The sequence below is a fragment of the Zootoca vivipara genome, chromosome 5 (assembly GCF_965207765.1).
Source record: "Zootoca vivipara chromosome 5, rZooViv2.hap1.1, whole genome shotgun sequence".
Lineage (NCBI taxonomy): Eukaryota > Metazoa > Chordata > Lepidosauria > Squamata > Lacertidae > Zootoca > Zootoca vivipara.
The window spans coordinates 46,222,416-46,237,657 of NC_142588.1; the positions used below are offsets into that span (position 1 = coordinate 46,222,416).

General features: G+C 42.6%; 1 protein-coding gene across 1 annotated transcript in view; it reads right to left on the reverse strand.

Moving 5' to 3' along the window:
• Nucleotides 1–2,027: 2,027 nt before the first annotated feature.
• The window catches only part of LOC118096576 (pancreatic lipase-related protein 2), a 36,828-nt gene continuing 23,613 nt past the window's right edge, over nt 2,028–15,242 (reverse strand). The window contains exons 6-14 of the mRNA XM_035138534.3: nt 14,561–14,695; nt 13,187–13,316; nt 8,783–8,899; nt 8,578–8,700; nt 7,838–7,956; nt 6,046–6,175; nt 4,640–4,751; nt 3,422–3,589; nt 2,028–2,948 (exon numbers count right to left, since the gene is read on the reverse strand). Coding sequence (XP_034994425.1) covers nt 2,885–2,948; nt 3,422–3,589; nt 4,640–4,751; nt 6,046–6,175; nt 7,838–7,956; nt 8,578–8,700; nt 8,783–8,899; nt 13,187–13,316; nt 14,561–14,695 — 1,098 coding nt within the window. The 3' untranslated portion in view covers nt 2,028–2,884. The remainder of the gene's footprint in view (nt 2,949–3,421; nt 3,590–4,639; nt 4,752–6,045; nt 6,176–7,837; nt 7,957–8,577; nt 8,701–8,782; nt 8,900–13,186; nt 13,317–14,560; nt 14,696–15,242) is intronic.

Below are 15,242 nucleotides of genomic sequence, written 5' to 3' on the forward strand. Positions count from 1 at the left end.
TTCCTGATGGGGAGCAAATCAAAATCTGTAAAGGTAATAGGGGACTTTGCATTTTGACAGACTGAGGTCACCCTCTGAAGCCCCCCATGATTTTTAACATTATTTGTAGCATATGCTCTGCCCACAGTGCTCTGCCCCATGACTTACACAGTGATACAATGTGATGGGGGCTAAATGGTTTGGAAGAGCTGCAAGTCATTGATCTCTGGGCTTTTGTATGTGATGAAGAGACAAAACTCACCTGCTGCAAAATATTTGAAGTTATGTGCACAGGGTAAGGTAAAGGTAAAGGGGCCCCTGACCATCAGGTCCAGCCGTGTCCGACTCTGGGGTTGCGGCGCTCATCTCACTCTATAGGCCGAGGGAGCCGGCGTTTGTCCGCAGACAGCTTCCGGGTCATGTGGCCAGCATGACAAAGCTGCTTCTGGTGAACCAGATCAGTGCACGGAAACGCCGTTTACCTTCCCGCCGGAGCGGTCTCTATTTATCTACTTGCACTTTGATGTGCTTTCGAACTGCTAGGTGGGCAGGAGCAGGGACTGAGCATAACTGGCAGATGAAGATGATGGAGTTTATGGAACTGGCTGAGATGACCAGAAGAATCCGCAACCAGGGAGAAGAAGCGATGGAAGAAGAATGGAAAGAATTTAAATTATATCTTTAAAAACATGCTAAAGTAACATATTAGAATAGAAATTAAGTTGTAAATAAACTGTGGAAATTAATAAGATGTGAGATGATAAATAAGATATACAAGGTGATTAAAATGAGATAGAATTTGCTAATTATAAACTTATTAAAGGACCACAGGGAGGGAAACCCGAGGGGGTCCCTATAGACAATGTGAAGGGATTAAGGAATAAGCAATTTGATTTTGTGTGTCTATTCTTTTTGTAGTGTTATTATTGTTGTGTTTTGTTTTTTCTTTTGTGCTTTTTTCTTTTTGTATTCTGAAAAATCTTAATAAAAATATTATTTAAAAAAAAGGAGCAGGGACTGAGCAATGGGAGCTCACCCCGTTGCAGGGATTCGAACCGCCGACCTTCTGATCAGCAAGCCCTAGACTCTGTGATTTAACCCACAGTGCCACCTGGGTGCACAGGGTATCATTTATATATATGAAATATTTGTCAGCTGTTGTCAGATGATGGAAGCAAGTAAACCATTAACGTGTATTGGACTTCTATGTACAGAAGCAGCTTATCTGCTTCTCTCTCTTTTTTAAAAAAAACCTGAACCCCTCACCCACCCACCCTCTTGACTTGTATGAGTTTTAGGTCAACAGTTCATACTGAGTGAGCAGATAACTCTGAAGATGTGGCCTAATATACCTGACATGTTTCCAAGTTGCTAAAGTACTAGAATAAAGAGGGTGAAATTAATTAACATATTGTAAGCTACAGTGCCCTCCAAGTTACTTAGAGGTCCCACGGGACCCTCAGTTTATGGAACTAATCTTCAAATAACCATTTGGAAGAAAGGTCATGGACTATTACGTTCAGGAGTTGAAACTCAAATATGGCAGGACTGGAGTTATTGTGTTGTGTTGAAGATTTTGCTGTTGGCATCCATCTGTCTCGAGAGATAATGACGTGCACTTCTGGGGGGTGAAGTCAAACGCTGCATCTGCAGCACCAAAGTGTTCTCCCCTGGGCACAAGTGTGGGTAGCGTGTATGGAAATAATCAGGCAAAAAATGATAAAAAGAATAACTGACTCATGTTTTAGTCATGTGTAATCAGATATGTACACCAATTTCTTAATGAGGAATCAGTTTATAAATTTACTGGATAAATGAAGCAGATAGATGATAGATAGATAGATGATTGATAGATAGATAGATAGATAGATAGATAGATAGATAGAGATTGATAGAGATCGATAGATGATAGATAGATAGATAGATAGAGAGAGAGAGAGAGAGAGAGAGAGAGAGAGAGATAGATAGAATTCTTTCACCATTTATAGACTTTTGTAGAGAGAGTTTGGGATTCTATCACAGGTATTAAAATAAGAAGGCGAGCAACATTTTTACTCAGTTGTTGCAATTTCTTTATTGTGTTGTTGTTTTTTGCAGCCATTCATTAATTAGTCTGAAAAAAATGCATACATACCCCTGCTCTTCAGCTAAAAGGCACACAGCTATTGTAACAGATAATAATATACTATCTCTACGAAGCACTAAATACAATATTTTGCATGAGGGTTCAATATAGTCTGGAGCAGCTATTGTTATGTACATATCATGCTGTGCTACTTGATGGTCAAAATGTGAGGTAGGATGTCTCTGTAGAAATGTGAGCAACAGATTCCTATTACACACACACACACACACACACACACACACACACACACACACACTTCCCCATTTGGACATATCAATTCAATCAGTTGTCAGAATGTACAGACATGGTTGGATTTGTGCAATGAGGGTGCTCAGGATTAACAATTCAAGGGTCTCTTTGCCTTCTAGGGGACCTCTCTTGAGGACACATCATGACCCTACGTGGCTGTGTCCTTTCTTTTCTACTGATCTATTGTGCCCTATTTCTGGATCAGGAATGAACTCCCAGTATACATCAAAACCTCAATTTTTTATGTTTATAGTACTTTCATGTATTTAGAAAGCAGATAGAAATTATAACAATGACTTCTTGTTTTAAAAACAAACCATGATTTTGCACAGAGCAGACTAAGAAAGAAGCACAAACATGTTTCAGACATTCAAGCTCTTTCAGTGGCCAAGTGAAAAAAGCAGTTCTATGCTCTTGTAGTTTAGATATATACAATCTGCTTCCTTTTAATGTTCTGAGAATGTGGAATAGTGTGGTAGCTTTTTGTGTGCCGTCTTTGTGCTGCTTATTTCATATCGGTCCTTTTAATGCTCAGCAAGGTGTAAGTATTTGAGGAACTCCATCAGTTGCTGTCCCACTGCCACAAAAGAAAGATCTGGGAAAGAAAAGGCAGAAACAACCATGTCAATAAATCTCCCACGTCCAGTAAGTTTTTCTTGCCCCTCCTCAATATATTTTGCTGAATGTTGAAAAGAAGCAGAGATAGCCAAGTGTGAGCATAAGACTGGTAAATTAAGGAATGTACATGATTTTCTCAACTGGAAAGCTGTGGTTTGTTCCAACAGAATTGTTAATTATCCAAGTATGTAGTCTTTAAAGCAGGAATAGGGAGCTCTGGCCCTGACTACAGCATCTCAGTGGATGCTGTGACTGCAGGGACTCGTAACTTGTAATTTCTGCCTCCTGCATTATTTTTGCTGCATTCACAGCACCAAAGTGCACTCTCTAGGGCACAAGCCAGGGAAGTTTGTATGGAGGTCCTGGGCTGCCCAGATGATGACACCCCCCACCCCCCACCCCTGATGGTATAAATTATTAAATCAAAACATTCAGAATAGCCATACTTACTCCTGCCCATCCTCTCCACGGACTAGGCGCACTCTTTCAGCTCCCAGTTTAACCCAGAGTAAAGTGAAGAATTTCTTATGCCAAATAAATTCAACTCGTGAAGCTTTTGCAGGATTAATTTCGACACTGATGAGCTTTGAGTAGGTTTGCCCTTGGTTAAGGCTGCCACTGAAAGTGGGCAAACAAAGAAGGTCATTAGAGAGAATCAATACAACAGTTGTGCTTTGCAATTGTCAACTTCATAGTCAGGTAATCTGCGAAATTATTGTTGCTCATTCACATTTCGTGTCACTCACATACATATATTTCAAGATGGATGAGCAGGTGAGGCTGAAAGCGTGGCTTGTTAAAGATCACCCAATAAATCCATGAAATTGTTGTACGTTATTATTACATACCAACTTCTAAAAGAGGGCATCAAGGTGTTATAAAATCTGCTCTTGAACTTTTACAGTGCCACCCATTAAGTTCTCCATTGCAAAGACTAGTTGATCATGTAATTGTTTTAGTTCTTTGTTACAGTTTCCTCTCTACATCTGACAACTTTTTTGTTTAGGATTTCATTTAAGAGAAGTAGAAAGGTGGCCGGGGGGGGGGGGGGCGACGACAAAATACACAATCAGAGAAAGAGAGAGAGACAGTCAAAAGAGCAAAAGTAGGTTCCATGTTGAAGGTTAAAAATTGTTGGTGTCCATAGCAGCCCTATGCATTCCTCAGAGCATCAGCAGGCTGTGGACTGTCATACCTGCAATTATTTAAGTGTGACAGGCAGGGCTATCTTACCCATAGGCGCTAGGGGTGTGGGGCACCTGGGCGCCAGGCTCTCAGGGGCACCAGGCCAAGAGTCCGGGGCCCAAGAGTTGAGTCCGGGGAAGAGCCCATCCGTCGGTCAGAGTGCCACGGCGGACTCTTCTGCTGCGGGTGGTTCTGTGCCACAAGTTTGGGGGCGACCAAGCCAGCGAGACACTGAGGCGGCTGGCCGGCTCCGCTCTCCTGGCACCTGGGACTGGGCAACCAGGGGGCGGGCCGCATATGCTTAAGACAGCCCTGGTGACAGACAACTGAAACTAAGTATACATTAACATTACAGCATATAAACAGAACAGCTGACTTGTGAAATATCTGCACCCAACTTATAAACAGGTATAATGGTGATTAATATATTCATGTATGAGCAAAACTGCAAAACCTGCTATTTCACTACATCATAAAACATACCTCCCAATTTGGTATTCTTTTGTCTTTCCATCTTTCGTTTGGAAAGCTATGTCCATTTCTCCCTTCACGCCTGTCATTCCAGATAGCTTGACCGATATATTATATAGCCAGCCTGCACAAAAAATATATAATGAATCAAGATGTGAAAGTAGGAAGAGCAAGAACTGCAAACAGAGAGGAAGAATTTTATGCATTTAGCATTTATGCCTGATGCAAATGAAAAAGCAACCGTGGTTACTTTAATAGCTGGTAGTTTTAAAGATTCTTAAGAAATTTGGGAAGAGGTGAGTTGAACAAGACTTTCATTACTTGAAATTTGGATCCAGGCCACTGTTGCTGTGTTAGTCCGAAGCTTAGATTTTAAAAATAAATTTAAAGGTGTATTGTTTTAAATCCACTGCAGTGTGGGAAGAGCTTAATTTCTTTAATTTTTAAGAAGCTGATGTTACGTTTGACCCAGTTATCCCCCCCCTGACACCTTGAATTTTAAAACTAGCAACAACAAAAAAAGGAAAATGTGCAGTGCCCAAATGTGTGAAGTATTTCATTGCCTCTCCCCATGTATTTTGCCCATAAAAAACAGCATTTATTTGTACCTCGATCATCAACATTGCCCAATTAGACAATCCTAATTAGGAGTGGGAATTTTATGATTAAGAAATGAATCTCAATGAGGTCAGAGATTGCAGCATGAAGGTGTGTGAATATTATCCACGCATATATGATTGCTTCCTGTGCTTTTTTATATGTGATCTTTAATCATTTCACACATTAGGGATGGGCTGTAGCTCAGTGGCAGAACTCGTGCTTTGCATGCAGAAGGTCCCAGGTTCTATCCATGGCATCTCCAGGTAGGATTTCTGTCTGAAACCCTGAAGAGCAACAGCTAGTTAGTGAAGACTGTACTGAGTTAGATGGACCAATGGTCTGACTCAGCATAAAGCAGCTTTCTATGTTTCCTATCCAAGACAGGAGTGCCTGGCGTGCTATGGTCCATGGGGTCACGAAGAGTCGGACACGACTAAACGACTAAACAACAACAACAACAAATGTTTCCTATCCAAGGTTTCACACTTGGAGAGAGAGAAAATTGACCAGGAACTTTGTAATCTGTTCCTTGCAACTTCAAACACATTCTTGGGGCTTGTACAAGGTCACCTGGGATAAGAAAATCCACAGTAATCCTCCCTGCACTGTGTTGGTGCTTGGAAATGATTCCAGTTGAAAATGTGTTCATTTCTCTGCATGGAAAACAATAGGGGAAGTCACAGCTATGTGTCCTGTTTTGATTCCCAAAATTGTGATCACCGCATGGACTGCTGAAAATAGTCTTTTATATCAACAGATTTCACAGCAATGACACCTATGTGTATCTGTACTGAACTGACTTTAATTTGTGCACTTACTGGTAAATGGCTTCTTAGGTGCTGTATCTAAAAAGTACTTTGGGTTGTTCATCCTCAGTTTATTACGGAACCGATCAGCATAGTGGCCCATCATTGGGCAGCCTTCTCTGGGGCATGGAAAGCAGTTTCCCTAGGAGAAAACTAATGCATTGGTCAAGAGAGCATAAGCTTGTTTCCATTCGAACATTTGTTATGGTGTCAGTTCACGCCTCCTTTGTTGCTGTTCTGCCGTATTGTCTCAAACTATGAAGAGTAAGAACTATTATTTTTCGGCAATTTCCCCCATACTAACCCTGAGTACTCAAGACCTGCAATCCTAACCCTGAGTACTCAAAAGCAAGTCTGGTAGAAGACAATGGAACTTAATCCCTGGTAAACAAGGTTTGGAGTGCTGCTGATTCATGGGATTGTAACCAACATACTTCTAACTTTCTTGTTCCATCAACACAAGGTTTTCTGCTTACACAATGGATCATTCTCCCCTCTCCTCCACCTGCACACTCCCTAAATCTGTTCTAGTGGTTCCCCCAACTCTCCAGGGCAGATCTGGGGAGGGCTTGGGGCATGCTTGAGGGAGGGGGAGGGGGAAGTCCTATTGTGCAAGCAGAAATCCTTGCACTGATGGGATGTGGTAGTTGAATTGCCCTTAATTTCTACAGTGAGGTGTTGGTATTCAAGGCTGACACATTCTGCTCTGAAAGTCTTTGTGCCTAACCATAGCTGCCAAGTATCCCGTTTTTACCGGGAAACCCCCTTTTTCCCCTACCGTTTCCCGGTAGTCTCCCGTATAGGTTTTTATCCCATTATTCTCCCTTGAATCCACTTCTGCCAGCGGCCATTTTTCTGGTGCCACTTTGCCCTTCTATGGGCACCAGAAAATGGCGATGCCGGCACCGGAAGTCGCTTCTAGGCGTGTCTGGAAACACTTAGACGCAACTTCCGGTGGCGCTTTGCCCTTCTATGGGCACCAGAAAATGCCGGCGCTGGCACCAGAAGTCGCTTTTACACGTTTCCGGTCATGCATAGAAGCGACTTCCGGCACTGGCGCCGCCATTTTCTGGTGCCCATAGAAGGGCAAAACGCCACCGAAAGTAGCGTCTACACCACTTCCGGTGTCACAGGCTGCCGATCTCGGATTTTTTTGTCCAGGACTTGGCAGGTATGTGCCTAACCCTTGATGTGTATGGAGTCTGTGCAAGTTGTGTTGGATATTTTAAATGCATTGTATTCAAGTTACTGTAAATAATGTTTAAGCACATGGCCAGTATTTTTCCATGGAACTGGTGTTTTTACCACTCAAGGTGAGGCAGCTTGAGCTTGTGATTGAATCACAAGGTTTGGATACTACTACAAATGTTTATATATGCTAATGAGATTGCTTGCATGTGCAAAAACTATGTGTAGTCTCTCTCTATCTGGGTTTTGGCTCAGAGAGACAGAGTACCTATTTTGTATTGCTAACTGGAAAAGCTACATTTTAGTAAAATATGTTCTTAAGTCTCACACTGGGCTCAGTAAGTGTGAGAAAGAGGTTTTGTAAGATTAACATTTGAAACTTGAGTTCTGCTAGTAAAGCTTTGAAAATGTAATTCTTCTATGGGAAAAAATAGATGCAGGCTATTTATTAATTTCATAAAACTGTAGTCCATGCTAGGCCCTGCCCCAGTTGCAGGGTGGGGGTGGAGGGCCCCTCATTGGCACGGCACCGCGCCAAGTCATGTGTTCCTTTCCAAGTTTGGTATTGGCCCTGCTATGCTGATATAATGTAATCAAATTAGACCACCATGCTTACCTCTTTGAAGGATTCATATGTTTCACATGGGTAAGCAACAAATCCTCCAGGAAAGAGAATGCTGTACCTATAGTACTCATGGCTTCTTGAGTGGTGGCAGTTTCCAACACCTTGCATTTCTGCCAAAGAAAAAATATATCCCAAAAACAAACCCCTGTGTTGCAATGAGAACCAATCACAGAAATATAGACAATAGTTTTTTCAAAATTAACTGTCCTTGAGACTTTTGGGACGTCTCCCACTGAAGCTTTTGAAAAACTATTCAGAAAACTTTACTTTTTAGACTTTTGAGAAGTCTTCTGTTAATAGCCATTGTGAGACTGATCTTTGATGCCTATCTTGAACACATGGCTTGATGTTCTGCGCCACTGGTCTGTTATATTGTATATATGAACTCTAATAGATTTATTTCTACTTTTTGAATGATATCATTATTCCTGCGTATAAGACTACTTTTTAACCCAGGAAAATCTTCTCAAAAGTCGGGGGTCATCTTATACACCGGGTCGTATTTCTTATATGGCAAGTACAGTATATCCCAAACTCTATATTTTAACTGGAAAAGTTGGGGGTCGTCTTATACGCCCAGTCGTCTTAGCCTACATCTAATTTTATGATATGGCACTCTCCCCACAGCAGCCATACTTGTGACCGGTGTCCCCAGCACACTTTCAAAACTTGAACTACACTGGTCCAAAAAGTTTGGCAACCCCTGCTATTAACAATGCAGACAGGCTTACCTGTATCAAAGTCCTCAAAGTCAGTTTGAACTAGTGTTGTATTCTTCTCATCACATCCCGGCATAACCCTTCCACCATTAGGGTAAAAGTCAAGATCACCAGTGGCGTTGAACATACCAAATCCTGAAATAGATTCATAGGGCAATAATTAGTTTGGTCCATGCTTCAACTTTCAGCACAAAATCCATGTTTGTTTAGCAGTTACCTATCGTGGGAAACTTTCCAGCATTGGTATGTATGACATCCACAAACTGAGCATCAGAAGGATCCAGCCTGACCATATCAGGGAAACCTTCAAAACCTATCCCAGCTGGATCCAAGCCTAAATAAACATAAAACAATCCAGTTAGGAATTAGCAAACCTGTTTTGTTTTTTTCTGGGTCCAAGAATACAACCCCCCAAATCCCTGACCATTAGCCTTGCTGCTTCGAGCTGATGGAGGTTGTAGTCCAACAACATTTGAAATCTCAAGCTTGAGAGACACTTCTGCATCCTGATTATGAATGGTAATGAAGGAGATTTTTCTATCTCCCTATATTTCTGTGTTAGGACTCTATTTGGTTTGTTAAAGCTCCATATTTGCTGTGTGTCAAGGCCCCATGACCCACACTTCCCTAGTGGTTAATAAACACATGGACATGAGTATTTAGGTTTATGGGTTCAAATGGGCCACAACTTTATTGATTACAGATGTGAGTGGTTTGGCTTAGGCATTGGGTATAGCCAGGCTATATCTCTACCCCTGCCCACCTCCAGGGAGTCCATCTAAGGGTAAACCACCAATAGGAGGAGCCCTATGACTTACATCAAATATGGACACCCTGAGGGGTCCCCATTGGGGTCATGGCATGGCCCTAGCCCACATCCGGGCATCAGACAGAATCCACACCCCCAGATACCCTTAATGAGGAGGGGCAGGTGGAGGCTACAACCTCCCCTCCATCCAAACAAAGGCTTACTCAATGCCTAACCTCACAAAGTTGTGACGATTGCTACAAGGTAGGCGAAAACCAAATGGCTGGTGTCAATTTGCCAAGTGGAAAAAAATTCCTACCCAGTCCCAACAATATGGCAGACGACATTTGTCCATAGCAAGGTTGTGTCATTGCAAAGCATAAAAAGAGGGTGGGTGGGTGGGTAGGCAGGCAGGCAGGCAGGCAGATTCGGCAAAGGGCAAAAGAGGAGGGGCCCCCACCTGCGCTGTGGTTTAAGTTTCCCACAGCCATGTCCCCTACCAGCGCTGATTGGACAGCAGGGCCACCCCTAGCTGTGGCCCCACCCAGTGCCAGTGACGTAGCCAGGATGGCACGAGGGGGGGGTCAATCTCCGCCCCCCCCGCCAGATCACTGCAGCAGCCTGGATGCCTGGCTGCAATGCCACCCACTGGAAAAGGCGAGCAAACATATTAGCAGTGCTCTTTAGCAATTCATATATGAACCCTCACCAACTCCTCTAGGTAGGAAAAAAACAGATTGTTTTAAGTGGAGATTAATAAAATTCTGAAAGGATGAAAACTGAGAATACATGGAAGGAGATTGGCTAGGTGGAACAGTATCATTTAATTTTAAGTTAACATAGAGAAAGGATATATTAATAATAAATTAATAACAGATGTTTGTAGAAAGGTAAAGAATAGCTTAATTAATCAGAAATTAATTAAATTAGTTCTTGAAGGACAGCAGTGTTTAATGATATATGAGAAGGTTGGGGTAGGCTAGCTAAGGATCTCTGATTTAGAATGACGACTATGGATTGTAATTGCTTTGGGAAAGTTGTTGTAATCATTTGATTGGTTGGTTGTAATCACAGGCTAGCGTAGAAGTGTATAAGAGTTCATGTTCCTGTATGTTACTTCAGAGCCTCTTTATTTTTGGGCTGTCCCTGTGCACATCTTTATTTCAATGAAGGCCTGTATTTTCACATGCAGCCTGCACCCTTTTCTTTGGGTTTCTGGAAGCGCTACCTCTATTCTAGGAACCCCTTTTAAATTTCTTCAACAGTAACATCTACACCAGGCCATTATGCTGACACAGTAAACAAGGCTCAAAAGATGCTGCTGTCACATGAAACTATAGAAACCTCCTTACCCACCCAGTATCTTTGTCCTAAAAATCAGGATAAGGCACATCTATTCCCTGTTCCTAGCTCCTTGCGTTTCACTCCCACCTTCTTTTTCCAATCTCCAGCATGGCTGGAATGTGGTGAGAAAGCTGAAATGCAGAATGTATGACATCTTTTTCAGTCAGCTATACTGTTATGATGTAATGCTTTGCCTTGCAATTGTGTTACAGTGCATTTTATCAATGGTCCTTATACATCCAACATTTCCTAATGATGTTGCATCTGAACGAGCTTGGCCATAGGTCAGCATCTGGTTTGCCTTTATCAATCAGATGAGATCCCACATTTTCCCAATGACTATCTTTCACCAATCAAGCTTTCTAATGTGGTATTCACACCAACCATTTAAAGCATATCCCCTGTCCCCCAAACGGAATCCTGGGATCTGTAGTTTGCTATGGATGCTTGGAACTGTAGCTCTGTGGGAATAATAATAATTATAATAATAGTAATAATTTATTATTTGTACCCCGCCCATCTGGCTGAGTCTCCCCAGCCACTCTGGGTGGCTTCCAATCGGATATCAAAACAATACAGCATTGAATATTAAAAAAACTCCTAAACAGGGCTGCCTTCAGATGTCTTTTAAAAATAGGATAGCTGCTTATTTCCTTGACATCTGTTGGAAGGGTGTTCCACAGGGCGAGTGCCACTACCGAGAAAGCCCTTTGTCTGGTTCCCTGTAACCCCACTTCTCGCAATGAGGGAACCGCCAGAAGGCACTTGGTGCTGGATCTCAGTGTCCGGGCTAAATGATAGGGGTGGAGACGCTCCTTCAGGTATACAGGACCAAGGCCGTTTAGGGCTTTAAAGGTCGACACCACCACTTTGAATTGTGCTCGGAAACATACTGTGAGCCAATGTAGATCTCTCAGGACCGGTGTTATGTGGTCCCGGCGGCCACGCCCAGTCACCAGTCTAGCTGCCGCATTCTGGATTAATTGCAGTTTCCGGGTCACCTTCAAAGGTAGCCCCACATAGAGTGCATTGCAGCAATCCAAGTGGGAGATAACCAGAGCATGCACCACTCTGGCGAGACAGTCTGCGGGCAGGTAGGGTCTCAGCCTGCGTATCAGATGGGGCTGGTAGACAGCCACCCTAGACACAGAATTTATTGGATAATAATATATATGTGATAAGAATAATATTGGAGAAAACTGGATATTGAAACCTGCTCAACCTAAATCATATATCCCAGTTTTACACCGGCCCTTTAAAGTACGCTTCACGCAGAGTATACGGAGTCAAAAGTTGACCTGGCTAAGAAAACACCACCAAGAGCGTAGGGAATTATCTCCCTTAAATGAAACCCCTTACTAGCTGCATACTTGTAAAAGTATGCAGATGAAAATATAAACGGTTGGGTTTCTTTAACTGAAAAACAAACTGACTCTAAAGAGACTTTAAACTAAAGATAAATGCTTTCTCTCTTAGCAATGTAATCTACCCACATTCAAAACCTCCCACAAAACTCCCATTAAACTACCCAAGAATTAACAGCAAACTAGCATTATAACTAAGCAACTCTCATACTAAGATTCAACTAAGGAATCTCTTAAACTGAGAACAACTGAGAGAGTGATCTACTTAGAGATGAATCAAACTGGAAGATCTAACTAAGAGATGCAGAAGGCTTTCTGGCAGAGTCTTCTATACAAAAAGCAGAGCCCACGCCTGTGGGCAATTAACAGAAATCACCTGCACCTGTTTCTCTTAAACAGACAGTATTTACATTAGACCGGCTCTAAAGTAACTTGACTATTCAAAAAATCCAAAGAATTAACCTGCGCCTCCATGGACAGCTGTGAGTCCAAAATGACTCCCTGGCTGCACACCTGGTCCTTCAGGGGCACAATTACCCCATTCAGGACCAGGGAGTCCCCAACACCCACCCACCCCCTGTCCCCAAAAAACAGTACTTCTGTCTTGTCAGGATTCAACCTCAATCCGTTAGCTGCCATCCATCCTCCAACCGCCTCCAGGCACTCACACAAGACATTCACCGCCTTCACTGGTTCTGATTTAAAAGAGAGGTAGAGCTGGATGTCATCTGCATACTGATGAACACCCAGACCAAACCCCCTGATGATCTCTCCCAGTGGCTGCATGTAGATGTTAAAAAGCATGGGGAAGAGAACGAAACCCTGAGGCACCCCACAAGTGAGTGCCCAGGAGTCTGAACACTCATCCCCCAACACCACTTTCTGGCCCCGGAGAAAGGAGCAGAACCATTGTATAACAGTGCCCCCAGCTCCCAACCCCTCTAGACGGTCCAGAAGGATGTTATGGTCGATTGTATCAAAGGCTGCTGAGAGATCCAGCAGAACTAGGAAACAGCTCTCACCTTTGTCCCCAGCTCGCCGGAGATCATCGACCAGCGTGACCAAGTGCGAACTACAGTTACCAGGATTCTTTGGGGAAAATGTGCTTTAAATGTATGGTGTATACACAACACAGATTAAAATGCAGTTTCATAGGAATTCATACCAGTTATTCTGCCAATGCCTGTAAATTTTCTGCCAACGCCTCGAAGTCGTCTTCCTACTTCTCCAGCAGTGTGAGCACCAAGACTATGACCAATGAGGTGGATCTTGGATGGACAATAGTGATACGCTTTCTAGTGATTCAAGAATGGGGGTGTGGAATATATAAGCTTAAATGATTAGTAAAGGAGACATCATTCTTACATTATAAAGCAGAGAGTTTTGCATATGTGCTGTAATGCAATTGACATGGACTCAGGAATTATGTTGACACTGTCTGCATTGAGTGAACTGGATAAGTTAAGGATTCTTCAGCAGGGGCAGCAGAAGCAAGGTGGGGGCACTTCCTGTTTTGCCTCAAGCTGTGAAACTAGACACACCATCCTTGCTTCAAAAGATGACTAAAACTGTACATGCAACTTGTTGGCAGTGCAATAAAAACAGAATGTGAAAAAATGAATGCAAAAATTACATAAAAGGGTATAAAGTAGGAACGGAATAAAATCTAGGATGTTACATACAAAGTTGTATCCATTATAACATGCAGTAATACCTCATCTTAAGTGCATTTGACTTGCACAATTCCGGCTATACACAGTTGAAGGTGGGCTGATTGAAACTGCTCAAGTCAAGGCCGAGAGATTTAAATGCTGTTTTCACACCGGGTCCACTTTGGGTGACCTGGTACAAAAATAGCTTTTAAGCTTTCGACCTTCTTCCCAGGCAAGGCCATTCAATGTGCTGTCTCTGCCACTGGTAGGGATGCTCTCTTGAGACTCCATGGGACAATTTGACTTCCTGCAAGGTCTTGCAAGAGTATCCCTAACACTTCTAGAGTCAGCACAGTGAGCAGGCTTCCCCAAGAGGCAAGGCCAAGAGCTTCAAAGCACTTGTCACGGTGGGTAACTCCAAGCGGTCCTTGTGTGAAAAGAGCTTTTAAGCTCTTAGCCTTGCTTGTGGGACAATGTCCACTTAGCACACTGGCTCTGGGAATGCTGAGGGTCCTCTCTTTCCCTCCCCCCTTATAGAAGGCAGGCTGGCTAGTTGTGGGGTGGATCCAAGGGTTTGGCAAGATGCAATTTCCACATCTACGCATAATCCCTGGAACTGAACTCCTATGTAAGATGAGGTGCACCTACATTTGACCTGGCGGAATTCATATTGGGAAGTTTGTGCTACTATAACGAAATAGATTTGACATTTTATTCGAATATACTCGGGTCTTCTATCTGCTTAGAATCTTCTTGCATGTATAATGTTTCTATTATATGCATTTTTATTTTCTATACCTATAGAGAAAAACATAAAATATATTTTAAAAATAGAGCTGATTTGGTAGGATATAGTATCTGGCTCTGAAACGTAACATAATTCTTACCATTAAAGTGTTGATAAGATAAGCTGTTACAGCCCCTAAAACACGAATGTTGCTTGCGGCTGTGAAGTAGGTACATTTGGCACCATCTTCCCAATCTACAGCAATGCAGTTTACGTTCTCCACCTTCACCAGCAGCTGCATCACATGTATGTTTCAGAAAAAAGTAATATGTTAGAGGTTGCTAATGCAATCAGAAACATTGGAAGTTCTTTCAAATGTACTTGATCACCAGTTTCAAAGGATCCAAAAACTAGGTAGTCCAATCTCACACCCAGAGACAGGGCTAGCCTCCTGCCCACCTTCTACAGTTTAGCCTATACAATCCAGGTCACAGTGCACAACAGGTAGACAGCAACTGTACAGTAAGGTGTGACTTTAGAGCAAGAGCCCAAAGACTAATGCAAACCAATGCATCCCACAAGTTTGGAAAAGGCAAAATGACATACTGATGTTATTGTGACCCTGTGTGTCTGCATAATTTTCCCCATGTCCTAGATTCTGTAACTGAAGAAGGAAACTAGTCAATATAAATCTCATACCAGAAAGTGTTGCGGAAGCATTAGAAGAAATTGATAGATTTGGACAGTTGGCTGGATTTAAGTTGAATAGAGGGAAAACAAAAATGATGGTTAAGAATTTAAGCAAAGAAGGAAAAGAGGAAATCCAACAAAAACATGGAATC